This window comes from Podarcis cretensis (assembly GCF_951804945.1).
Source record: "Podarcis cretensis genome assembly, chromosome: 3".
NCBI lineage: Eukaryota > Metazoa > Chordata > Lepidosauria > Squamata > Lacertidae > Podarcis > Podarcis cretensis.
In genome coordinates, this window is record NC_137172.1 from 50,070,604 (window position 1) to 50,097,603 (window position 27,000).

The 27,000-nt window shown below is 43.3% G+C and overlaps 1 protein-coding gene across 1 annotated transcript in view; it reads left to right on the plus strand.

Moving 5' to 3' along the window:
- The first annotated feature begins 397 nt into the window (after positions 1–397).
- The window catches only part of CAPN9 (calpain 9), a 31,733-nt gene continuing 5,130 nt past the window's right edge, over positions 398–27,000 (plus strand). The window contains exons 1-15 of the mRNA XM_079971343.1: positions 398–890; positions 6,238–6,307; positions 6,943–7,061; positions 7,412–7,545; positions 16,015–16,183; positions 17,531–17,614; positions 19,259–19,344; positions 20,675–20,752; positions 20,969–21,129; positions 22,137–22,294; positions 23,568–23,776; positions 24,435–24,471; positions 24,726–24,806; positions 25,155–25,212; positions 26,187–26,251. Of these exons, the coding sequence (XP_079827469.1) occupies positions 678–890; positions 6,238–6,307; positions 6,943–7,061; positions 7,412–7,545; positions 16,015–16,183; positions 17,531–17,614; positions 19,259–19,344; positions 20,675–20,752; positions 20,969–21,129; positions 22,137–22,294; positions 23,568–23,776; positions 24,435–24,471; positions 24,726–24,806; positions 25,155–25,212; positions 26,187–26,251 (1,722 nt within the window). The 5' untranslated portion in view covers positions 398–677. The remainder of the gene's footprint in view (positions 891–6,237; positions 6,308–6,942; positions 7,062–7,411; positions 7,546–16,014; positions 16,184–17,530; positions 17,615–19,258; positions 19,345–20,674; positions 20,753–20,968; positions 21,130–22,136; positions 22,295–23,567; positions 23,777–24,434; positions 24,472–24,725; positions 24,807–25,154; positions 25,213–26,186; positions 26,252–27,000) is intronic.

The following is a 27,000-nucleotide window of genomic DNA, read 5'->3' on the forward strand; positions in this document are numbered from 1 at the left end:
TTGGACTACACTTCCCATCAGCACCTGCCAGCATGAATGATGGGAATTGTAGTCCATAACATCTGGAGATATTGGCTACCCCTGGTTTAATCTATAATAATCTGGTTCACTCTATCATAGGGAGCTGTGAAATTATAGGCAGATAGATTTTCGTGCCAATTAACATTTCTCTGAGTCAGCGAAGGCAGTGCCTCCACACCCTCCCCTTATCACTCAAACATGAAGAAACTGCCCTGACTTTTCCTTCTGGGTGTAGCAGATTCATGATACATGGCCAAACACAAGAGTTATCTCTGTGCCACCCTTTGCGGTTTCTGAGTTAACATACCTGAGGGAAAGGATCCAGCTAACCGGAACACCTGAAGAAGCCAAACAAGTTCCCTTTTCTGTTTGCTCTCAGGGTGTTCCTTTCTTTTATTGTTTCTGGTGAATGTGACTGTCAACCTGCCATTCAAACAGGTGCAAAAAAGGAGGGGCTGCTTGCACAGAAGAAGGTTTTCTCTTTCTTTCGCCCACTTCCCTAAAGGTCTGGATCTTCTTGCGTGCCACAAGGTGCAATTGGATCCTATAATCACTCCTTGTTGTTGTTTTGCAGGGCTGGCATTTTCCAGGAGCTGTCCTCTCAACTCTTCAGCCCCTCTACCTCAGTTATACCTGCTACAGGTGGATTAAGAACAATGCCTTACACTTTCCGGAACTCGAGTCCACGGGCTCCCCCCGCCCCCCAAAGCGCTTCTGCCACTCACTCCACTGGCCAGACCTACAAGGAGCTGAAGCTTGAATGCCAGCAGAGGGGGACACTCTTTGAGGATTGTGACTTCCCAGCCAATGACGCTTCCCTTTTCTACAGTGAGAAGCCTCCCGTCCCCTTTGTGTGGAAGAGGCCTGGGGTGAGTGCAATTTCTCTTTCTGTCAGTCCTTCTCCCACTGTGTAGAATCTTATGCAAAATGAGACAGCTAAACTTCTATTTACAAAAGACAAGTTTCTCTCCCTCAAGGTTCTAAATATAGATATAATGGCCCAACATTGTAAGAAATCAATATTGTAGTGTGCCAGCAGCTAAGCTTGAAAATCCCTGACATCAGGCACCTTTTGGGCAATTGCTAGAAACATTTTTATCCAGGCAAGCCTATATAGACATGTGGCATGCTGACATGTGTTTTAATATGGTTTTTAGCTTATTGTTGATTTTAATTATTTTTAATGTTTTCAATAGCTGCTTTTTACTGTTCTGTTTTTACTGAAAATTTCTTGTTTTATGTGCTCCTGGTTTTTACAGCCAAGTGGTATATAGATTTTGGGAAATAAATAAATGAAATAAACACGTGTTTGGGCACAGTAATAGACTGGGTCAAACTGAGACTCAATCCAAAAAAGGTGGAGGTCCTGTTGTGATTGATGGTTCATGCATCTGGATGAATGAAGTTGAAGTTCATTGAAGATGAGGTTACACTCCCCCTAAGCTCAGGGTTTTTTTCTGTTTTAGCTGACATGTCAGCTGCAACCTTACCTAAATGGAGGTATCTTGGCCGCTATTACCAAAGCACTGATAACTTATAGGATGCTTATGAAAGCCTATGAGATGGCAGTGAAAGCTGCAAATAAGTTTTACTTCTCAGCTTCCATTGCATCCACCAGCTCTTGACCAACGCAACTTTTTAATTAGGTCTTTAACATGTAGCCTAGAGGACTGCCTTTAAAAATGACCCCCAAATTTCAGTTGGTCTGGAAAACGGCCACAAAACTATCAAGTGAGACTAGTGGATTTGACCTGAGCTTTGGCAACTGAACCAATCACCAGACTATTTCTCAGCCCAATTTTAAAGTGTTGATTTTGCCCTTTTAAAGCCCTAAAATCTCAGGCCTTCATACTAGCCCGCCTTTGCAGTGTTCAAATCCCCAGTCAGCCTGCCCTCCAGCTCACTGAGTAATCTTGAAGCAACCATCACCTCTCAGCCTAACCTACTTTAAAGAGTTGTAGAGAGGATAAAACAGGAGGTGATAATGGTGTGTCATATATTGGGCTCCTTGAAGGCGAATGGAATAAAATAATAATAATAAATGGATAAAAATAGACAGAGATAACCATGCAAGTTAAGCCAGAGTATATTTGGAAACATGTTTATGTTTTCTCCTTCTCAGAATGTATAGCACATGTGCATGACTTATTCCCAGCGTGGTGTATAACACGGAAATGCCTGCGCCTATACTGTACCTTCGGACAGCAAACATGTATTTCGAATCAAAACAAATATATTTCACATTCCACACCTCCCATGGGGAAATCTAAGCTCCGTTCAGTGGATAAATAACTTGTAACCTACATCCTGTTATTCTTCCTTCCCATAGAAAGAAAAAGTCAACAAACTTTGATTTGCTGTTTAACAGGGATAAACAAACATCACAAATGCATGATGTGGGTTGCTGTTGTAGCAGAGTCCCCCTTGTAGAATTTCATGACTTGATTCGAGAAAGTATAACAGATAGAAACTCTCTTTTCCTTCTTTAGAATAGAGAATAAGCTTTTAGGAATGCACTTTGTGGAGATCTTCGATTGCACAGTTGGAATAATTCTCTCCTTTAAGATTTAGGGCCAATGTATATTACTGTTTTTATTTTATTGCATAAAGGCAAGGGAAAAATGGATTATACCCCAAGGGTGCAGAAAATTAGACACAAAGGTAAACATTCTGCAGGTTAAGATTTATGATGACATTTCTATTGCTTGGCTGTCAGGTTGCAACCCTTCAGAAAAGCCAGGTGTGGCTTCTCAGGCTTCTTGCTTCCCCGCCCTGTTCTCTTTGCCTCCACCATCCAATCATGTGGTAATAAACAGGATGCCTTCCAAAGTGGGAGGAAAGTAGGCTATAGGACTGAGGAGAAAAATAGCAGGAAAAGCCATAATCCACCTCATTTCTTGCTGCATCAGGGAAATTAAAAGTGCACTACAAATCTCCAGGTAATAAACTGGTGAGTGTAATTGCCCTGTATTTCTGCCACAGGAGATGGGACCTTTGTAGCAGTAAGTTACCTCAGAAGCAGGTTACCTCAGAAATCTCCTATTCCCACCTGAGCCTTAGTGAGTAGCAGGCTCAAAACAACAAACCCAAAACTAAACAGGGGAACAATCACCACTCTTTCCCCATCCCATCTGTGCCCTCATCTAATCCACAGCTGATCTCCCTTAGGTAGGTTGGCCCATGTGCGCCTCACCAGAGCAAAGGCCCCCAAAAAGGCAGTTCAGCATAAAATTTGGAGATGCTAATTTAGAAATGAATCCTATGGATCATCAGTGTGGGGAAGAGTGTGGCCAAGTGTGGCTGCTTAGTGGTGATAAGAGACATTGATCACCTTCAAGGCCTCTCCTGTTCTTACTCCTTAGACCAGGCTTCCTCAAACTCGGCCCTCCAGATGTTTTCAGACTACAGTTCCCATCATCCCTGACCACTGGTCCTGCTAGCTAGGGATCATGGGAGTTGTAGGCCAAAAACATCTGGAGGGCTGAGTTTGAGGAAGCCTGCCTTAGGGTTTTTAATTTTTAAACCAGACTGCCAATGGATGCGTAACAAAATTTCAGACAGTATGCTTTCTGCCTGTGAACAGGGGATGGGGGTTCAGACACCTATATAACTCTTTGCCCCTCCTCATAATTAATGGAAGCAAGATATATTATGTCTCAGTAAGCAAATAAATGCAAATGTGTTTATTTAGCATAATTGGATTGAAAAAATTCAGCTTTTCCTGGTTCAGATTCTGGATTTTTCGTATGCACAATTTAGTCCCCCCCCCCCCCCGTTGTGCATTATATTTTAGGTGGACCACTCCATGGGTTGGGGCACGGGTGGCGCTGTGGGTTAAACCACAGAGCCTAGGACTTGCCGATCAGAAGGTCGGCGGTTCTAATCCCCGCAACGGGGTGAGCTCGGTCCCAGCTCCTGCCAACCTAGCAGTTTGAAAGCACGTCAAAGTGCAAGTAGATGAATAGGCGGGAAGGTAAACGGCATTTCCGTGTGCTGCTCTGGTTCGCAAGAAGTGGCTTAGTCATGCTGGCCACATGACCTGGAAGCTGTACGCCAGCTCCCTCGGCCAATAAAGCAAGATGAGCGCCGCAACCCCAGAGTCGGCCACGACTGGACCTAATGGTCAGGGGTCCCTTTACCTTTACCTTACTCCATGGGTTACATGCGGCTACCTCAAATTCTGTGTCAGGCTTCAGAAATGCATATAGGCTTACCAGACCACGGCAATAAAGTGAATATCGCATTAAAGCGGGTCACATATTTATTTATTTTTAAATGTTTCCCAGTGCATATAAAAGTTATGTTTACACTATATTGTAATCTATTAAGCCAGGCTTCCTCCACTCTTGTGGCCAGAAAAGGAAGCGGCCAGTATGCCTGCAGCTGCACCCTCATCCTCCTAAGGAGCATGTCTGCACAGTGCTCTGAAGCGAGTTGTGCCTGTAGAGCAGGTCTAGAGGAATCCCTTTCTTATCCCAGTCTCCCGGCACTACAATATTCTCTAAGGGCAAGCCTGTTCTTTTGTGCTGCATCGTTCAATTGCAAGCTCTGCACGACCCAGTGTGTTGAACAAGCAGGTGGTGCCAGCGATGACTGGGCTGGTTTGACTTGCCTTTTGTTCTCTATAATCATGACACACCGGCCTAAGTAATGTTCTCCCCCAGTTGGGCATTGAGCAGCAGGAATGCAGCCAGCCAGGTCACCTGCTCTCTGACATTTCCTTTGAAGCAGGGAAATGCTCTGGGGGATTAAAAATGCCAGCCTCTGGCTCCATTCAATTTTTAAACTACCAGTAGCCTGTGTAAAGCTTGCAGCCTCCATTAATTGCCTTGGCTGCCACCTTTATCCATCTTGCCCACTGTGTAGACATGGTCGACCTTTGTCTCCCCCGCTGGGGAGGAAGGTTCTGCTCCACAAGCACGTTCCTGCATTGGCTCCCTTCCCACAACCTATGTTTGTCTGAGGCTTAATTTGAGCCCTGGACTCCAGAATCTCTCTGCATCCATTGTGACCTGTAAAGTAATTTTATTAGTACATGTGTATTTATCATCATGTATGGTCCCTTTTAGATAGAAAAGTATGCCTTCCTCTCTTTTTAGCTTATTTTTAAAAGCAGACATTGGCAACCCAGGGTAACTGCTTGCCTTGAAAGCAGCTGATGCTAGGAGTGGCGTGATTGATGAGGAGGATGGATGAATAGACCCAAAAAAGCCCAGTCCTCCGAAGTAAACTGAAGTATAGTTTCCCTTGAGGCAAGACACAGCAATAACAGCAAGAACCTTTAATGAACTAACAGAACTGGACAACGGGGCAAAGCAACTGCTTATATACATTCTTGAAGGCCTGGGCCACTCCCACTCCCAAAGTGATTGGCTGTCTAAACTTCCAAGCTGCAAATCACGACTCAGAGTTCAAGGGCCAATGGCAGAGGCCCAAATCCTAAAGTGTTCTGTGATTGGACATCATGTATCGAATCAGAATACAGGAGCTCAGAATCCTTAGTTCAGACTCAAGCTCAGGCAAACACAGACCACTGAATACATAACATAAACACTGTAGGCCGTTGTATTTTTCTGTGAAATTCCCTCTGAGAGCAATGGAAAATCCTCCAGTCTTGTTGGCCACTGAGCACCTTACTCTACTATTCAAAGCACACCACTATCCTAGCCACTCCAGGTTGTTCATGGCTGGGTGAGTAAGCAGAGAGAAGAAGAGAGGAGATATCAAACAGAGGCTCTCCTAAAAGAATCTGCTCTGGATTCTTAAGTGGACCGATTTGAAAGCTGCCCTGGGATAATGTCTGGGCTTGAAAGGAGCCTAAAAATATTTTGTTAAAAGCTATTAAATATCCAAATGTGGTATAAAAGTCTTTAATCACTTGCTGTGCCTACGCACAAGTGCTAATATGCCCTGTGGTATTCCTAGTGAAGTCTCATAATTCAGGAAATCAACAGCAGTAATTTTCCATTTTCTTTTGGGTCAGACACCAGCAGCACAGGATCTTCATATATTGACAACGATGCCATAATATCATTATGGAGCCATAAATCTTCCAATGCACAATTTAATAAGGGACAGGACTTGGCAGATCTTAATGTCTGCTGTTTGCCCAAGGCTCCAGGTCTGTCATTGGGCAGAATATACACACAGTTGCAGCAATGCACAGCAGAATATATTCCATTCAGAGCACTTACCTTTTTTCCAATATTCTTCAAGGAAATCGTTAAAGACCCACAGTTTATTCTTGGAGGCGCCACAAGAACAGACATTTGTCAAGGGGAACTTGGTGAGTGTTCTTTCCCACTGAAATTGTAGCTGCCTTTTGCATGGAAACGCGAGTGTTGACGTGCATATGGTCACGCAACTAAAGTTCATTGGCTCTACTTTATCATTTGTGTGGGTCCTTTGCTTCACTTGTGTACAGTCACAACCAACGATTACTGGTAAATACAGAGAGCAGATTTCAGGCCTGACTTTTTTCACCCAACATAGTGGAATCCATCATGCATTTGTATGTACAGCACAAAACCTCTACCATGCATCAAATATGATTCCTGGGCAGGACAGCTCACCTTACATATTTGATTCCCTATACCTAGTGCTTTTCTTTGAGTAAAAAAGGTGCTGGTACTGCATACCCTTGAGTACCTCTAGGGGAAAACCCACTGCCTATATACCATACAACCAATTTTAAAAGAAAATATCTAGATAAACTGGAGTGCTGTTCAAAATAATGCCACACTGATGTGCAACCATAAGAAAAAGCATTGGGAAATTTAATAGCTAAGCAATAAAGGTTTAATGGGAATAATTTAACGGGGAGCTTTGACCTCCACTTTGTAGATGTGAATTCTAAAGAATTCCTGTTAATTGGAACCAGATGACAAGAGGAATCAGTGCTTTGTTCTATTTTATTTCCAGGTGACTGTTGGCTACTGGCAGCTATAGCATCTCTTACTCTTAATGAAAGCACATTAGCCAGAGTAGTGCCACTCGATCAGGATTTTGGACCAGGCTATGCTGGAATATTTCATTTTCAGGTAAGAGAACTCTTGTCATACATGTCCAAATGTCCAAGCCACCCCCACTACCTCTGTGCGATGGCATCGAGCCCGGTTTGGGCCAATCACTGTACCAGCTCCTGCTCTTTGTCCACCTTCCACCCAGACTGCCATGTGCAACAGTGCCCCCACCACTCTGTGTAGCCCCACTGGACTGAGGGGGAGAGTTTTGATTGCTCCGTTAGTCAAGACTTGCCATTTGACTGCTCCAAGAAAATTAAGTGGGTTTTGTTGCTGGGGTGTTTTTTTTGCTACTGAAAGAAGTACAAATTACTGTGCTGCATATTATTTCACCTTATCAAATTATTCTGTTTACCTTTACCAAACAGTTTTGGCAACACAATGAGTGGCTGGATATTGTCGTTGATGACCGATTGCCCACTTTCAAAGACCGGCTGGTTTTTCTACACTCAGCTGATCACAATGAATTCTGGAGTGCATTGTTGGAAAAAGCTTATGCCAAGTAAGCCATGTGGGTTATGTGATCTAGGTACTGTTCATGGTTTCCTTGGCTTCCACCACCTGCACCTCATTGCTATCTGCACTCTTCTCTCACACTGTAATCTGTGTGGTCTGTGAAATTTGATTGTGAAATCAGATATTGAGGCCTGCTATTTTAGCTCTCTGTGTCATAAGGTCTACTACCACTGCTAAGGATCTAAAGAATGTTAATAACAGAATCATGGTAATAACCTTAAAATGGGGGGGGGGGGAGATATGCAGTAAATTCACCTCCAAATAACCCAGGGAATCATAGCTTACCTCCGATAATGCTACAGTTTTCAGCATCCTTAATTAAACCACAGTTCCCAAGGTTCTTTGAAGAAATGTAATGTCCTTTAAATGTGTGGTATGTAACAGCTGTACTATAAGTAGCTGCAGTGGTGTGCCTTTTGATTTACCATATACACCAGCCATAGTTCATTCACCTAGTTCAGAAATGGCCAACACTGTGCTTTTCAGATATTGTTTCAGACTACAACTTCCATCAACTCCAGCCAGCACACCATGCTGTCCTAGCTAATGGGTGATTGCATCAAGGCACAATATACTAGGAATATACTCTGCTGCAATATACTCTGCTGCAGAAACCTTTCAAAATATATTGGGCATGTACAAGAACTTGGAAATGCTTTGGAAGCAATCGTTGATTTCTGTAAGGCTTGTCTAAGAGACTTTCCTAGTAGGGGATAATTCCCAGTGCTCCCCCCCCCCCTTAAAAATGTTTAGGAGGGACTTCCGGAGGCGGCGCCATCGGTAATGGCGGATACCCTCTGAAACGGAGGGGGAAGCTCCGCAGAAATCGGGTCCACCGCTACAGCGAAGCGGAGGACCCTCAAAAAACCCACAGGCGGGTGAAGCCTGGGGCCGTGGGGCTCAGCGGGCACGCTTTGCGCCCCCCCGAACTGTCAAAGGAGCCCTGAAAAGAGCTCCGGAGCGGAGCGGGGGTGTAGCGCTGTGCTGGAGCCGATCGCTACTTCTGCGGAGTGAAGCTGCATAGCAGTTACCGGAGAGCGCTGGCCTTTTTCCTGTGAAACATCGGATTAAAACAGCTATCCGTGAGTAAGAATTGGGAACTTGGAAAGATCAAAGTTAAGACCAAGTATTGGACTTTGATTTTGATTTTGAATTTGAACTTGAAACTAGAAACTTTGATCGGGACTTTGAACTTGAATCTAAAATTCGGACCTGAAATCGGCAAAGTGCAAACAGGAAGTCCGCTTTGCCGATCCTGTAAATAGAATAAAAGCAAGGGACAAGGGAACTTTGAACCACTGACTTGTTTTATATAAAGAGCTAAATTTCACTGTCAGAGCAAAAGAACCCCCCCCCCCAAGTAGGGAAGGGGGGACAAAAAATCCACCACTTTACTTTTAACACTGATCTGCCGGTCTGTCTTAAATAAATGCAAGGCTACTGTGAAAGTACTGTTTATGGACATTGTAACTTTTGCTACTGAATGTTTAGAAGGACTGGTAACAATCAAGGGAGCCTCCAAATTTATAACTTTTTTACTCTTTTACTCTTGCAACAAATTGGAAAGATAACTGGGGAGCTGATGAAGTTACTGTTTAACAATTATTGAAGAAACAACCTGGTATTCTGCTCCCCTAGAGGAACTGTGTGTTATAGCTGGGGATTTTCCACTGCAGCTGCTATTGTTTATAGCTAAGAAGGAAGCTTGGGAATTGTGTGAGTGACCTTGATTTCTAGAGGCAAGCAATGGAAGAGAAACAACCAGACAAGTTACAGCCTCCAGATAAAGTATCAACAAGAGCAAAAATTAAACAACAGCAGCAGCTGCAGGCACAGCAGCAACTCCAGCATAGAAGAACATCATCAGCAGGACTCTCTGTCCCACAAGCCACAGAAAGGGAAGAATCAAAAGGAACAGGATCGGATTCTGCAACATTAGACAAGATTTTATCGGCTCTGCAAAATTTGACAGCTAAGATTGATCAAAATACTTCAACTATTAAGGACCTGGGGCAAAAAGTAAACGATTTGGGGACGAATGTGAATTCTAACACCCAGGCGATTGACAGACTGGTGCAGGAGTCTAAGGAGACAAAGAAGACAGCGGAGGAAGCCAAAGAGAGGGTATTGGCAGTAGAACAAAAGATACCACCAATAAATAAAAAATTGGATGAATACAAGGTACAATTCTCTTTGATTGAACTTAAAGAGAAACAGACCAACTTGAGAATTAGATCGGTCCCAGAAATAGAAGAAGGAGACTTGATAGAACTGTTGACATCGGAATTTGAGGAGTGCTGGGACCTGGATCCAGAGAAAGAAGAATTTAAGATAGTGAGTGCTTTTCGATTGGGAAGGGTTAAGAGGAAAAATAGGCCGAGAGACTGCTTGATTGCTCTAAGGACAAAAGAGGAAAGAGATAAAATACTGAGTCTACACTACCAGAAAGCACTCGATATCCAAGGGGTGAGAATTGAGATTTTTAAAGATATCCCGAAATACCTGCTTGATCTTAGAACCAATTACGGAAATTTGGTGGACCTGCTAAAAAGAAACGGAATTTTGTTCAGGTGGGAATTCCCACAAGGCCTCTCGTTTACATTTAAAGGAAAGAAAATTAAGATAAGATCAGAGGAAGATAAAGAGAGTTTTCTGAGAAATTTTGGAGAAGAATTACAAAGAGAGGCCAGAACAAAAGACTCGGAAATATTAGGACTGGGACCACCTGACTTAGGAAGAACTCACTTGGGACTGGACCAACGGAAAGAGATACCGCCGACAAACCAAGAGCAACTTCTAGGAGCAACTGGTGGAACATCAGAATAACAACAACATGTCTCTGCAGATGTTAACTTGGAATGTTCGAGGTTTGAACTCCCCCAGCAAAAGGAAGAGGATTTTTCATATTCTGAAAAAGGAACAACTGGACCTAATTTGCCTACAAGAAACACATATAACAAGACTCCAAAGGAAATAATTGATAAATAAAAAGTTAGGCCAAGACTTTATTTCATCAGACAAAGTAAAAAAAAGAGGAGTTGTGATCTACGCAAAAGAGAAATTATCACCAAAGTTTCTCCTTAAAGATGAACATGGACGATTTGTGGCAATTGAAATACAATTCCAAGGAGAGAAATTAGTAATAATTGGAGTCTATGCACCTAATGAGGGGAAATCAGAGTTTTATAAGAAACTGCATGAGACGTTAATGGACTTTATAGATCGAAATATCATTTTGATGGGAGATATGAATGGCGTTGTCTCGACATATATGGATAAATCTGAAAGACAAGTAGTCACAAAAGATGGAAGACTACCAAAGACCTTTTTTGAATTGACAGACAATATGGACTTGATTGATATTTGGAGAACTAAAAATCCCCTAGGTAGAGAGGGGACCTTCTTCTCTGAAGCCAATTTGACCTGGACTAGAATAGACCAAATTTGGATTACAAGAGGGATGGCACCCAAGATTCGAAAGGTGGAAATCTGCCCCAAAATCTGCTCCGACCATAACCCAGTGAAGATGGATATGAAACTAACACCCACTGGTTCCTTTAGATGGAGAATGAATGACACCTTGTTTAGAGACTCTGAAATTGTGAAAAAGGCCCAAAAAACACTAAAAGACTACTTTGAGATAAATTTGAAGACTACCGTGGAGAAAAGAGTAATCTGGGATGCAAGTAAAGCCGTAATGAGGGGGTTTTTGATCCAGCAAAATGCTATAAAGAGGAAACTTCAAGAGGAGAAGAAAGAAAAGATTTTAGAGAAAATTAGAGAAGGCGAGAAGAGATTAAGGACTAAACCTAAGTCACAGGACATTCTACGAGAAATTAAATTACATCAGGCACAATATTTGAAAATGGTTAACCAGGATATAGAATGGAAAATTAAACAAATGAGACAAAAAACCTTCGAATCGGCCAATAAGTGTGGAAAGCTGCTAGCTTGGCAGCTGAAGAAAAGACAGAAATTAAATACTGTTACCAATCTTGAAGTAAATGGACGAAATATACAAAACCCACGGGAGATGCAAGACTGCTTCCAGAGATACTTTAAACAACTGTATTCACAAGGGCCACAGAATGAGATCAAAATCGAGAAATTTTTGGAAACAAATGGATTACAAAAAATTTCTCAAGAGAATAAATTAATACTGAACGACAAAATTTCTGAACAGGAGGTTGAAGGTGCCATTAAGAACCTGCAACTAGGCAAGTCTCCAGGCCCGGATGGGCTAACCTCCAAATACTACAAAGACATGAAAGATTACTTAATTCAACCTTTAATGGAGGTTGGCAATGAAATTATGGAGGGGAAAAGAGCGCCGGAGTCGTGGAAAGAAGCTTACATCACGCTTATACCGAAAAATGAGATAGAAAAGACACAACTAAAGAACTACCGCCCCATATCCCTACTTAATGTGGATTATAAAATTTTTGCTGATATTTTAGCTAGAAGATTGAAAAAAGTTTTAGCAACAATGATTCATAAAGACCAAGCTGGCTTTCTCCCAGGCAGACAATTGTCAAATAACACGAGAAACTTAATTGACATTTTAGAAAAGCTACAAGTTAATATAAATACAAAAGCTGTTTTAATATTTATTGATGCGGAGAAAGCCTTTGACAATATTTCGTGGAGCTTTATGAGGAAAAATTTGCAAGGGATGGGGGTTGGAGAAAGGTTTGGAAACGGTATAGGCGCGATTTACTCAGAACAGAAGGCGAAATTAATAGTGAATAATGCAGTAACGGAAGAAGTTAAGATAGAGAAAGGGACACGACAAGGCTGCCCAATTTCCCCTTTGCTTTTTATTTCAGTCCTGGAGGTCTTGCTGAATATGATTAGAAGGGACCAACAGATTCAGGGTATACAGGTCGGAGTTAAACACTATAAACTTAAAGCCTATGCAGATGACCTAGTACTGACGCTACAGGAGCCAATCCCTAGTTCTAAAAGAGCACTGGAAATAATACAAGAATTTGGTCGGGTGGCAGGTTTTAAATTGAATAAATCAAAAACTATGGTTTTAGAGAAAAATTTGACAGCAGTAGAGAAGGAAAGGTTTCAGGAAGAAACAGGTTTAATATTGGTGAAAAAAGTGAAATATCTAGGGGTGAACTTGACTTCGAAGAATGTAAATTTATTTAAAGATAATTATGAGAAGTGTTGGTCAGAAGTGAAAAAAGATCTTGAAATTTGGACAAACTTGAAACTTTCCTTACTGGGTAGAATTGCTGTTATCAAAATGAATGTATTGCCAAGAATGTTGTTTTTGTTTCAGACGCTACAAATCATTGACAAAATGGACTGTTTTGAGAAGTGGCAAAAAGAAATTTCTAGATTTGTCTGGCAGGGCAAAAAGCCCAGAATAAAATACAAAATTCTTACTGACGCAAAGGAAAGAGGGGGGTTTGCCCTGCCGGACTTCAAGTTATATTATGAAGCAGCAGCTTTTTGCTGGCTGAAGGATTGGCTACTTCTTGAAAACACGGATATTTTGGATTTGGAAGGATATGATAACGTTTTTGGGTGGCATGCATACTTGTGGTACGGTAAGGCTAAAGTGTACAAGACATTTAAAAACCATATTGTCAGGAAAGCATTGTTCAATGTCTGGATGAAATACAAAGATTTATTGGAAAATAAAACCCCTAGGTGGCTCTCACCTATGGAAGCAAAGGCCTTAAAAAAGCTTAATATGGAATCTAACTGGCCAAAATATTGGGAAATTCTGGAGCAGGAGGGAGATAAAATGAAATTGCAAAGCTATGAGAAACTTAAGGATAAGGTGCGAGATTGGTTACATTATTTTCAAATAAGAGAGGCCTATCATTTGGACAGGAAAATTGGTTTCCAGGTGGAAAAATCAAAGTTGGAAACAGAATTGTTAGAACCCAATGCTAAGATATTGTCGAGAATGTATAACTTGCTGTTGAAGTGGAATACTGAGGATGAAACGGTAAAATCTGCTATGATAAAATGGGCACAAGACGTTGGTCATAACATTATGTTTGTTGACTGGGAACAGTTGTGGACCACCGGTATGAAATTCACGGCATGTAATGCCTTAAGAGAGAATATTATGAAAATGATATATAGGTGGTACATGACCCCAGTCAAACTTGCAAAAATCTACCATTTGCCCGATAATAAATGTTGGAAATGCAAAGAAACTGAAGGGACATTCTTTCACCTTTGGTGGACGTGCCCAAGGATCAAGGCTTTCTGGGAGATGATATATAATGAACTGAAAAAGGTATTTAAGTATACCTTCTTGAAGAAACCAGAGGCCTTTCTTCTGGGCATGGTCGGCCAATTGGTGCCAAAGAAGGATAGAACTTTCTTTATGTACGCTACAGCAGCAGCAAGAATACTCATCGCAAAGTATTGGAAGACACAAGATCTACCCACTCTGGAAGAATGGCAGATGCAAGTAATAGACTATATGGAACTGGCTGAAATGACCGGCAGAATTCGAGATCAAGGAGAAGAGCAGGTGGAAGAGGACTGGAAGAAGTTTAAAGTTTATCTACAAAAACACTGTAAAATCTTTGAATGTTGAGGACATTGAAAAGGAAAGAAGGGGTTCTAGTGACTGAGTTAAATAAGAGCACAGAGGGAGGGATCAAGAATCAAAATGAACAAAGATTGAGCTTGCTGAACTAATTATTACATAGAATACAAGATCGGGAGGCGGGTGGAAGTAAGGAAAATAAGGTTTTGAAGGTTATAATTGGAAAGTGAGGGGGTTTTTTTTTGTTTTTTTATGTTAAAATCTCCTTTTTTCTCTTCTTTTTTTTGTCTATGTTTTCTTTTCTTTTGTAATGTTTGTGAAAATTTTTCTTTTTGTAATGTTTGTGAAAATTTGCTTTTTTGTTCTTTTTTGTGAAAAATGCAATAAAAATTATTTAAAAAAAAAAATAAAAAATAAAAATGTTTAGGAGTACTCTCATTTTGACTCAAGCAAATCATCATTTTATAGTTCGAATCGGGAAAAATAAATACAGTAAAGGGACAAAAGTACAAAGATTCACAAAATGTTTAGGGGTATATGTACCCCTGCTGTCAGAGCTGCCTCTAGGTCCCAGCTCACAGAGGACCAACGCTAGGCTGTCATAATGTACAAAAGTCTTTATTGAAGTTCAATTTCCATTTCAAAGCCGCAGCGCGCAGCCCTACGTCTTAAACCCTAGATCGGCGAAGTCCCGTCTGAATCTCCTCCCCTCTGACACCAGTTTAAGATCCTAGCCCTGCTCCACCTTTTCCGCTGCTCTCTTCTCCTCTGGGTCCTCCTGCCCACTGGGGCATTGCCCTTTCTGGACTCCTCAGACGCTGAGTCGCTTAGCTCCTCCCCCTGCCTCCGGCGGGCTTTAGGACCCGGTTCCCAATCCTCATTCTCTGCTGTCCCACGCTCCTGTACATTTGAACTTGCCTCTCGCGCCAACCCAGTGACCTTCCTCCTGACCGTTACACTACTTCTGTCACTGCTTCCCTCTTCCAGGATACTGGCCGGATCTGACCTCCCCTCCGTTGTCTGACTCTCCGATGGAGGCGTGATCAGCCCTGACTCCTCTCCTCTCCCTGCTGGGGGAGACGCTACTCCCGATACCTGTGACTCTTCCCCCCCACTGTGCTCTGGTGGGGAAGCTGGTCCTGATTTCCAACTGCTGCTCTGGGAGTCCCCGCTGGCCCCTTGCTTCTGGGGTGTCCCCCTTGGGACCCCCCTTGCCCTGGCCACCGGCGCCCCCTTCTGTGAATCTTCCGATTCGCTGGAGAGGCTCATGGAATCTCTCGGGCCACTGTCATCTTCTCCTACGCTGCCCTCAGATTCTTCCCCTTCGCTCTCCATCTCCCCTCTTCCCTGTGCTTCTGCTCCTGAACCCCTGACACGTGCGTATCCCCCAGAAAAAAGCACTGGATTATCCCAATCAGTAATGCAGCAATTGAAGTGGTATATAGTATGAATTCCACCCCTATTATCCAAGGGACTTGGAGAAGTTCTTCGTCAAACATTCATCATCTGAGGCCCTTCTTCATGGGCTTCCTCCAAGAGAGGTCCAGAGGGTGGCAACACCAAAATGGGCCTTTTCTGCGGTGGCTCCCAGTTTGTGGAATTCTCTCCCCAGGGAGGCTTACCTGCACCTTCGTTACATATCTTTAGGCACCAAACAAAACCTTTCCTCTATAATCAGGTCTTTGGCCTTTAGCTATAAGTGGCATTTTAGAAGTTGGTGTGATGTTTTAAATGTATTTCTTTTCCCTCTTGGTTTTAATGTTTATATGTGGGGGGGGGGGTTGTTTGTCCGTTTCTTTGGTTGTAAGTCATTTTGGGTTGCCCTGGACAATATAAAGCAACTAACCAATTTAATAAATAATGATAATGATGATAATGATGATGATAAGTTGTGTATATATGTGTGTGTTTGTTTTTTCTGGTTGCTGTCAGGTTGAATGGAAGTTATGAAGCTTTAAAAGGGGGAAGCACAATTGAAGCAATGGAAGATTTCACAGGAGGAGTTGGAGAAATGTTTGAAGTTAAAAAAGCTCCAGAAAATTTCTATGACATCTTAAAAAAAGCTCTGAAAAGAGGTTCAATGGTGGGCTGTTCTATTGATGTAAGTAAAATGATAAAGCTGAGTTCCAGGGGTTTTATCTGTGTAGATCTGTTTCGTTGCTCTGAATGAACAATTTCTCCAAAGTACTGAGTTCCCTGATGCATAATAGGGATGGAATATGATATACAGAATAATAGAATTGTAGATCTGGAAAGGACTCTGAGGATCATCTAGTCCAAGCCCCTGCAATGCAGGAATCTCAAATTAAGTTCCCATGACAGATGGGCATCCAATCTCTGCTTTAAAACCTTCAAGGAAGGAGAGTCCACCACATCCCGAGAGAGTCTGTTCCACTGTCAAAAAACTCTGTCAAACAAACTGCCAGAAAGTTCTTCCTATTGTTTAGTTGGAACTTGGATCCTGTTTTGTGTAACTTGGATCCATTGGTTCAGGTCCTAGCCTTCAGAGCAGCAGAAAACAAGCTTGCTCGAACTTCCATGTGACAACCCTTAAGCGACGGGGTGGCGCTGTGGGTTAAACCACAGAGCCTAGGACTTGCCAATCAGAAGGTTGGCGGTTCGAATCCCCGCGACGGGGTGAGCTCCTGTTGCTTGATCCCAGCTCCTGCCAACCTAGCAGTTCGAAAGCACATCAGTGCAAGTAGATAAATAGGTACCGCTCCAGGTTCGCCAGAAGCGGCTTAGTCATGCTGGCCACATGACCCGGAAGCTGTGCTAACTAACTAACTATACTGTGCTAACTAACTAACTATATATGATAAAGGTAAAGGGGCCCCTGACCATTAGGTCCAGTCGTGACCAACTCTGGGGTTATGGCGCTCATCTCCCCTTTACCTTTACCTTTATCATATATAGTTAGTTAGTTAGTTAGTTAGTTAGTTAGTTAGTTAATTGCACTTACTAAAATCTAAATTTGAGAAAGAGCAGCAGTAACCAGTGGCTGCTCAGAAATTCTGCAGATTTCAGTGAGACTTTCTTCTAAGTAAGCATCCACACAGTTGCAGCCTAAGCCCCATACACCATTCATAGCTAACTCTTCTATGCTAGTCCGTCTTCTTAACCCCATCTATATTTGAAGCCATTCACAGTACTCATCCGCAATGTGTTGCATTTGGATTCTGCTCTCAAGGAGCTCAGAGGACTACTTTGGCCTCACATGAATCCTGTAAGGTAAGTTAGGTGAGAGCTAGCAACCTGGGCAAGATTGGTTCATAGCGGAACAGGGATTTAGATCTCCCACAGCCCAGCCCAACATGCTAGCCCCTACACCACACCAGAGACCTCTTCTGGGGATCTATCAACGCCCCCAAGTGTTTGGGAAATGATTTGAGGTCTTACTTGCATTGTCGATTAACCAGCTTTCTAAACCTATATTTCCATGCCTTAGACCAGCAGTGCAGCTGAGTCAGAAGCTCGTACACCCTACGGACTTATAAAAGGTCATGCCTATTCAGTAACTGGTATTGATGAGGTAAGTGGCTTTTCTGTTGTGGTTTTTCTTGCTGTGAAGAGGACGGAACCTATTTTTATTTAAAGGGGAGGAGTCAGCGGCGTAGCAAGGGTTGTCAGCACCCGGAGCAAGGCAAGTAATTTGCGCCCCCTAACCCGGGGCAAGGCAAGTAATTTGCGCCCCTAACCACTAACCTGCCACCACTGCCAGCTTCTTCTTGCTGCTGCCTGGGCTGGGGTATTTACAGTAAGGTAGCCACGGCGGCGGCGGCGGGTCCGTGTCAGGTGATCTGAGGCGAGTTGCTGCTGGCGCTGCCACCCAAACGACGCCGCTTGCCCGGAGGAGGAGGAGGGCAGAGAGGCGAGGAAAATGCAACATGGCCCAGCAGCTGCAGCAGCAGCGGCGGCGGCGGCGGGGCTGTGAGGAGGGGCTGCCTGGCGCGCCCCTGACGCGCGGGGACCGCGGCGAGCGCTGAGAGCCGCTGCCTGCCGGACGCCTTCAGCCCGGACGCGCGCACAGCTCGTCGGTTCTGCGAGACATGGGGCTCTGCTACAGCCTGCGCCCGAGGCTCTTCGGCGACTCCGGAGGCGGCAAGCGCGCCCCCCCCCAGATGTTGCGCCCCGTGCGGCCGGCCCCCCCTGCATTGTTTTTGTTGGCTTCACACAGAGTGGGCAGTTCATGCCCATTATTGGGAATCTCTCCCAAAAAAGAGACCCAACTTTATGTCCAGGTCTAAAGTACCAGGGGCTTGGTGATTTGCTTTGTGAAGAGAATGTCATCCAGATTAATTGAGTTACTGAGCATTTTAAATAAAAAACTGCTTCTTAGTTTAAGATGTCAGAATGAATGTGGATGATTAGATTCTCCATAGGCTAAAATTCTCAAAATAGATACTGTATAATAGATGCTGGGGAACCTTTTTCATCCTGGAGGCCACATTCCCTTCCAGGGGCCACTTGCCAATGATGAGCAGGGCAGAGGCAACGGTTGATAGAATAACAGATGCACATTTCGCCTTTGTACAGTAGGCTAATTTTTACGCTTACACAAATCCATCTCTGTCTTCCATCCAGATAAGCAAAAATAACAATTAGAGTTCAAGTACATATTCTAGCTGAATAAAAAACACTCTGTGTACAAAGCTGAGCTAGTAAGCAGTGTGCTCTGAGGACAGGGATGTTGTCTGAGGATAGTTCTGGCTGCCAGAAATGAGGGCCTTGAAGGCTGCATCCAGCTTGGGGTTTCCCACTCTGCTTTATAATCCTACTAAATTCAGTTGAACATCTTAGTTCGGGAAGCTTTTAATGTTTGAAGTTTTGTTGTGTTCCTTTATATTTTGTTGGAAGCTGCCCAAAGTGGTTGGGGCAACCCAGTCACATAGGAGGGGTACAAGGAATTTGTTGTTGTTGTTGTTGTTGTTGTTGTTGTATTTGTTGTTGCTATATTAAGTCAAGGTAGCCAGGGTATGCTCTAGAATGTTTTCGGACTACAGTTCCCATCAGCCTGGGCCAGCAAGGCCAATGGATGATGGGAGTTGTAGTCTAACCATATGTGCAGGGCATCATCCTGGCTGTCCTTGGATTAAGCATGTGAGTCTTTTTCTTTTCTTTTTGCACTGGAAAGCTGTTCTGTATTCTTTCTCTTTCTTGCCTTCATTCTCACTAGGTGGACTACCAAGGCCGGAAGGTGAAGCTCATTCGAGTTAGGAACCCATGGGGTCAAGTGGAATGGAATGGCCCTTGGAGTGACAAGTTAGTATATTCACTGTTCCAAGAACTTTTAACATACACAAGTTCTGCAGACGGGGTGGGGGAACAGTTACTGAAAACACAACACGCTCATGGGATGATAAGCCATTCTCAGAATACCCACTGGAATAAATGGAGTGCATTTACCTAATTCAATTGATTTCATTGATATCACCCATTATTTAGCAGCTGACATTTTGGATGACACAGTAAAGTACAGGCACTGAAGCGGAATATGCAATGGCTAAACATCACTGGTGTGATAAAATATCCACGAGTGAACGGCCAAGGTCAGGAAATAGCTTCAGCATTAATACTGATGGACAAAGCAATCCTAAGTAAGGGCTGAGAGGTGCGGAGTGACAGATTCCCTGCTGCATCCAAGCCCCTGCCAGCCAGAGCAAAAGGTAAGGATCAGGTCCTTCTCTGAGAGCCATAGCTGTCAACTTTTCCCTTTTCTTGCTAGGAATCCTATTTGGAATAAGGGAATTTCCCTTAAAAAATGGGAAAAGTTGAGAGCTCAACCTACTCAGTGGATCTGTCTAGCCAAGCTGGAGCCACCCACCCTAAAGATGCCTCTTTCAAAAGGGCTTGCTACTGTCAGCATCGCCCTTGAGCCAGTGCCACCAACTGGACTCATCCACTCAGCCCCGACTGGGCTAGGCGAGCTGGGGAGCACTTCCAGAGACCACCTTCTGCACAGGAACAGGTCAAAGTGCTGTGGACTCACAGCTTAGAGTTGTGAGCACCGGATTCACTTCCACAAGAAGACAGTTGTCGCACAGCAGAGTATAGCAGAGTATAGCAGAGCATAAACGACTCGGAGAGCAGCTCTGTAGAATATCTTCTTTATTCTATCTACAACTATAATACACAACTATGTACAGAGCTAAATGAGGTCTAAACGAAAATGCTGAACTGCACTGAGTGTCTGCAGCTGCTCTTAGCAGCAACCTTATCTATACACACGATCTCTCTCTAACACTCAGTCTCTCTCTCTCTCTTTGATGTGAGGCTGGAGCAGAATAAGTAGAGAGCAGAAACCACCCCCTCCTCTCTGGAGAATCAGCAGAGAACATCAGCAGATTCTTGGATATGGGAGGGGTGAAATCTCCTCAGCTACATGTGCTCATTCAAAGCACATTTATTGTAGTTTAAGGTTGCTGGGAACTGTTGCTCCCTGAGGGCGGGAACTACAGTTCCCAGGATCCTTTGGGGGAAGTCATGCACTTGAAATGCACCTTGAATGTATGGTGTAAACATGCCCGAGAGTTTGACATGCACAGTACTCTGTGAGTTCCAGCAGGCTGACGGCTATCTCCTTCTCTTCAAGTTCTCCTGAATGGCGTTCCGTCAGCCCATCTGAGAAAAAACGTTTGTATCAGACAGCCCTAGATGATGGAGAGTTCTGGTAAGTGAATATGCTGATTCAAATGATAACTGCATTAAAGCAAGAGCAAACCAGGGTGCCTTTTTCGTGGTTACTTGGTCTTCCTCACATCTCAACAAACACATGAGGGGAAGCAGAGACACGCTTACAAGCCCCTGCCCTGAGCATGTGATCTTTAGCATGTTGATATCCTTCACAGTCCTTCATAGTGTGATCTCTCTTTCTTCTCTTATATAGGATGAAGTTTGATGATTTCCAGTCTCATTTCGACAAAGTTGAGATCTGCAACCTGACGCCTGATGCCCTTGAGGATAATGCAGCACATAAATGGGAGGTGATAGTTCACCAAGGCAGCTGGGTCAGGGGGGCCACTGCTGGAGGCTGCAGAAACTTCATAGGTGTGCATCTGAAATTTCTTGCCACATTTTTCTTCTCCGTGGGAAGACCTTGCTTCTTCATCAGACCATACTTCTTCATCATTGTTTGAACAGTGAGGCCCAACTCCTCATAAGCTTAAATAACTGCTCAGCTCCATAAATACTTATGGGGCTTTTGATGCCACTGTTTCTATTTGACATCATCATTATTAAGAGGCTACAGCTTGTCAAAGCTAAGCTGAGCCAACGATTTGCGTTTCCTTCCTTGGAATTCCCCTGTTGACAGCAGCAGGGCATGTGACAGGGCAGTAGTGAGGCTGGGTGCATTTGTGGGACTGCTTGACTGGGTAATGGTGATCTTACTGGTGCACAACCCTGGTCTCGCCACCATCACCACCACACAGGCAAGTAGCAGTAATGGCGGTGTTGAGAGAGCGCTCTGCCCTACCACAACCGCCACTACTGCCCATTGATGACTCATTGATTTTCAGATTCACAACTTTTGACTCAACTCAGAGGGGAGCTGTCAGTTCCAAGCCTTTGTAGATTGTTTGGAAAGAGATATGGTGGGTTCATCAAGATGCTAGTCCACAGTACACAGACAGTGTCTGCAGGCTCCACTGCTGGTCTTCATGAAAGGCAGGAGGGATGAGCTCTTCTTAATAGTCCAAGTGATGCCCTAGTGGTAGTGAAAATAACTGATCTATTTTATCAAGGGAAGATATTTTATCATTAGGTTCTTTCAGAGGAGGGAATTGTGAATAATTAATGGCATTTTCCAGATTAACATTGCTGTGCATATTTCCAGCATATTTTATAACAATGTGCTTGAAGCAGACATGGCAATGTTGAAATATGCTTTTGTGACTAAACATAAACATACTGATTTTAATATACAGCCATAGCTTTGAATGTGCTCTCTCTCTCTCCCTCTCCCTCTCCCTCTCCCTCTCCATACCAGAAAAATGGGAACATGCGTTTTCTCTCACTCAGTTTGTTTTTCCATTCTTTTTCTCTCTAATTTCCAGAAACGTTTTGGACAAATCCACAGATCAAGCTCCAGCTGACAGAAAAAGATGATGGTCAAAATGAATGCACATTTATAGCCGCTCTAATGCAAAAAGACCGCCGTAAACTCAGGAAGCAGGGAGCTGAAATGCTAACCATAGGTTATGCCATCTATGAGGTATTTTCCTCTCCAGCAATGTGATGGTTCACTCTGGGCAGGGCCAAGGTGAACACCTGACACAAGACACATCTTTGATGTGGTGATAGTCCCTGAGCCTTTCCCCTCACCTTTTGATGTGACTTGCAGCTGAGTCACTTCATCACTATATGTTGTGTGTTTGTTTCTTAATTTTATCAATGTTTCATTGTTTTTTAATGATTGCTTTTTCCTTGTTTTTAGTGATTCTTATTTTTATCTGCAAGCTAAACTTGAGTCCCTATCAGTCCTGTGTGTTTGATAGCTGCAGGTGCTCACTTTTTTCCTTGCTGCACTGGCACTGCACTACCAAGCTAGGAAACCCCTCAGAAATGTGGGTGGGGAGCTTTCCAAAAAACCCTGGCTGTGTGAATGCTCTTTGCCCTGGTACAGGAAAAGCATTCCCTTCTTTAATTTTCCAGGTTGTGAAAAAGAATGGCGTATAGTGGCCATTCAGAAGAAGATGATTCATGCGGCATGAAGTTAATTCATAGTATGAAGGTTAAGTTCATATCCCTTTGGGTCATTAAGAGCCGCACACTTCAGCTGTTGCAAAAAGAAGGGCAGAAATAAATTGGGGGGAGGGAATCTGCCTTTTTGCCCCCTTGAGCTCCTCTCTGGAGGAAAGGCAGGGTAAAGGCGCAACAGATAATAATAATACAATATGTAGCCATCTCCTATTTAACTTTGAACTGTATAGTTCAGGATTCAGCTAAGTCGTCATGTGCATGGAATGAGATATGCTCTTGCAGTGGGTCTTTCCATGCCTCTCCTCACTCCCCCCCCCAAGTCTGCCCTAGAGAGTTGGGGGAACCCCCAGAACATGTTTAGAGGGTTCTTAAGGGAGAGAAGAGAGGGAAACTCTTTACACAAGCTGACCTTATTCCCCATGCATATATCCACTTAGTACAACACACTGAAGACCCACACTTGATATTCGTTTTGCTGTATAAATGTATGGCAATACACTAAGGCAGAGGCTGAAATGAAAGGGCAGTAGACCAGCGTTGGAATCTGGAGTTTGCATTCTAATGGGTGTGACTTTGGGCTCCAAACATTGGAGGGGAGAGTGCTCTGGCACTCAGGCCCTGCTGACAGGCATCTCCACAGGCATCTGGCTGGCCAGCAGGGAGAACAGGATGCTGACCTCGATGGTCCATTGGCCTGGTCCAACAGGCTCTCCTTATGTTCTTACGCTGTTATATCTGCCAAGCTAACAGATGAATAATGGGGTCAATCTGAAATCCAATCACAGAGCCCCAGTAACGACGAACAGTTGACGAAGGATTTTTTCCGCTACCACGCATCCAAGGCCAGGAGCAAAACCTACATCAACTTAAGGGAAGTCTCTGACCGATTTGCGCTGCCACCTGGGGATTACGTTGTTGTCCCTACCACATTTGAGCCACACCAGGAGGCGGATTTCTGCCTGAGGATTTTTTCTGAGAAGAAAGCTGTCGCGAAGTAAGTACGACCGCCAAGTATTGCATCCATCTGATGGAAAAATTCCAAGTTCAAGTTTACATTTGCAACCAGCTCCTACCAAAAGTTTGTAGTGGAGCTTCATGTGTCTGTGAGTGGGTTAGTGATTGGGCCATAATCCCCAGCTTCCTTTTTTTAAAGAGTAAGTTGCTAGCATTTGTAGAACCTGGGACATGAACCAATGTATACAGACGATCGCTTCCTCTGGAGGCACTTCAGTGCATTCAGAAAGAAAATTGTGAGTCTGGGCAGAGGAGCATTGGCCCTTATTCCTGCACTCGCCCAGCCCGCAGCCCATTGGCCCACTGGGATGGGGGTGGGGCGACAGCCACCCTGTGACCAAGGTGGGTGGCACCCTGGTCCCAGGAAGCCCCACACTGGGTCACAAACCCTGCCCACCTCTTGGAGGGGGTGAGCGGTAATTCCCATTACATCACTCCCAGCTTTCTGCATTCTTACATTACTGAAACAGTGTGTAATGGAGGTATAAGGACCTACAACCACTATTTCCCCATAATGTAAGAACTGGGCATGAGGTACACTTACATTGTACACAGTACACTGTCTCTGGTTGTTGTTTTTTATAATGTTCCACATAGAAAATCATATAAAAACTTGGATTTGCATTTGTTTCTCACAGGGAGATGGATGGAAATGTTGACATTGATCTGCCAGAGGTATGTCACCACATTTAAATTAATAATTGAGCCAATCACCATACTCAAAGGCATTACTTTGTACTAAGGTTACTCGTGATTGTTTTGTTGCATCCGAGATTATGGCAACACCAGGTGAAAATAAAGAAAAACTGAGTCCATCAAACCCAATGTTAACAACATGCCTCTTTTTCCAAGGTGCAACCCCAAAGGCAGAAGCATTAAAATAAGGTCATTGTTGTTTTTCTCCAATAATAATCTTTGGGTTGTTTTAGCTTCCTGAACCATCTCCACCCCAAGAAGAAACAGAAGAAGAGAAGCAATTCCGGACATTGTTCCAACAGATTGCAGGACAGGTAACAACATCCAAACAAAAAAAATCGTATTCAAGCAGAACTCTGGATGATCAGGAGGGCTCAGTTCAGTGGCAGAACACCACATTTTGTATGTAAAGGCTCCAGGCTCGATCCCTGATGTTTCTATGTAGGGCTGAGAAAGACCCTTGTCTAGAACCCTGCAGATCTGCTGTGTGTATAGACAATACTCAGCTAGATCCCCCAATGGACTAATTTGGCATAAATTTCTGTGCACCTAATTTGGACTACATTGTCATGATTCAGAGCAGATTTCCATGAATGTATTTATGGGTAGATTGCATTTTAAACCCGCAAACCTGCCAACTGCCTTCATTTCTTCCACTGTAGGACATGGAGATCAGCGCCGAGGAACTTGAATATGTTTTGAACGCTGTACTGAAAAAAAGTAAGCACTGTCAAAGCCCAGTTGGCCATTGATTTCTTATGCCGCATAGTGATGGGAAATCTTGTACAATGTGCACAATAGGTTTATATTAGGCGAAAGGAAAGGGGCATCGTTCAGTCAGTACGATATCAGCTTTGCGTGCAGAAGGTGCCAAGTTCAATCTGGCATCTTTGATTAGGGCTAAGAGATAACCCCGTCTGAAATCCTGGAGAGCATCTTAAGTCCTTAAGAAATAGAAGGAAGAGAAGGTCCCAGCTAAGGAAGGATGGATAACCAAGATGATGGACTATGCCGAAATAGCGAAAATGACCGTGAAGATCAGACACCAAGATGACAAGAAATTTAGCAAAGAGTGGGGGGAAATTTATAGAGTACCTTAAAGAGCACTGTAGATATTTAAAAACGTTAGCAGGATTATTTTAACACTTGTAATGCAATAAGACTAAAATTTAAAAAAGGATATAAAATGAATTTGAAAAATGTAATTAGATGCGATAGAAAAAAATAGATAAATATTGGAAACCAGGGGTAGGGGTTGGGGGGAAGTCTGTGGATTCAAGTAATCTGAGGTGTAAAAAATTGAAAATGATTTAAATATATAAGAATACTGTTAAAAATTGAAAGATGAAATATTTAAGAAATCCTGGAAAGCATCTGACAATCGGTATAGAAAGCTAGGTTATAGTACCACCAAACTGCAGCTCTACATAAGGAAACTCCATACGTTCACCTTTCTGCTTAGTAACCATACATTTAAATCACATGACTTCTCCCAAAGAATCCTGGAAACTGTAGTTTCACCCTCATAGAGCTACAATTCCCAACACCCTTAAAACACTCTGGTCCATGGGATTCTTTGGGGGAAGCCATGTGCGTTGAATGTGTTTTCCATCTGCGCTCTTTTAGCCTTGGGTGGCAGAGCAGGGCTGTACAACAATGAATTTGATTTTATGATAGTGATTGTTCTCTTGCAGCAAATAACGTCAAATTCAAGAAAGTAACTCTCCTCTCGTGTAGAAACATCATTTCCCTAATGGATGTATCCTTTAAAATCGAGTGTGGGAATTTCCTCGGGTGAAACTGATACAAAGTTTTATAATAATCTCTACAAGATTTTGCTTTCTCCAATATATAAAAATATGTTGGTGTGTATCGGAGGAAAACTTAAGCAGGGCATGTCTTTGGAAGTCCTAATGACTTTGCAGCTTTTCTTATAAAAATTATAGAAATGAATTTTAACAAAATTGTATTCACAAAAGCATCTTCAAGAGCACTGGAATATTTCTGATTCAGACCCAGCCCAGGTTTTTTTTTATTGTTTGGCATCTCCAAACATTTCCATTCTACCATAATATCATTTACAAGTAGGATTGGTTGCTTATTTAAATAACTCAGGACAAGGGGATGCAGAGTTCTGTTGTGTGTTTTCATTCACTGAATTATTTGAAGACTTAGAGAGGGCATTGGTGACATTGTATTGCATTATATTCTTGCACGCCACCTCAGTCTCCAAGCCGTGTGAGATACCAGGGGTTCTAGGTGCTTACCCAGGATTCGTGTCTCCTTTGGAATGAGGGACAGCGGAGACTGTGGTGTCTTTATGATATATGGTTTATTTACACATATGTACAACCTGAGCCTACGATGGAGGGGCTCACAGCAGCAGCAGCCCGCTAAAGTATTGCTTCTTCCACAGCCACAGCCTTGGATTCCAACAGAAGTCAAGTGTAGCTCTGTCTCTCAGCTGCCCAGCCTGCAGCCTGCCCACTTCTAGCTCATATAAAGCAA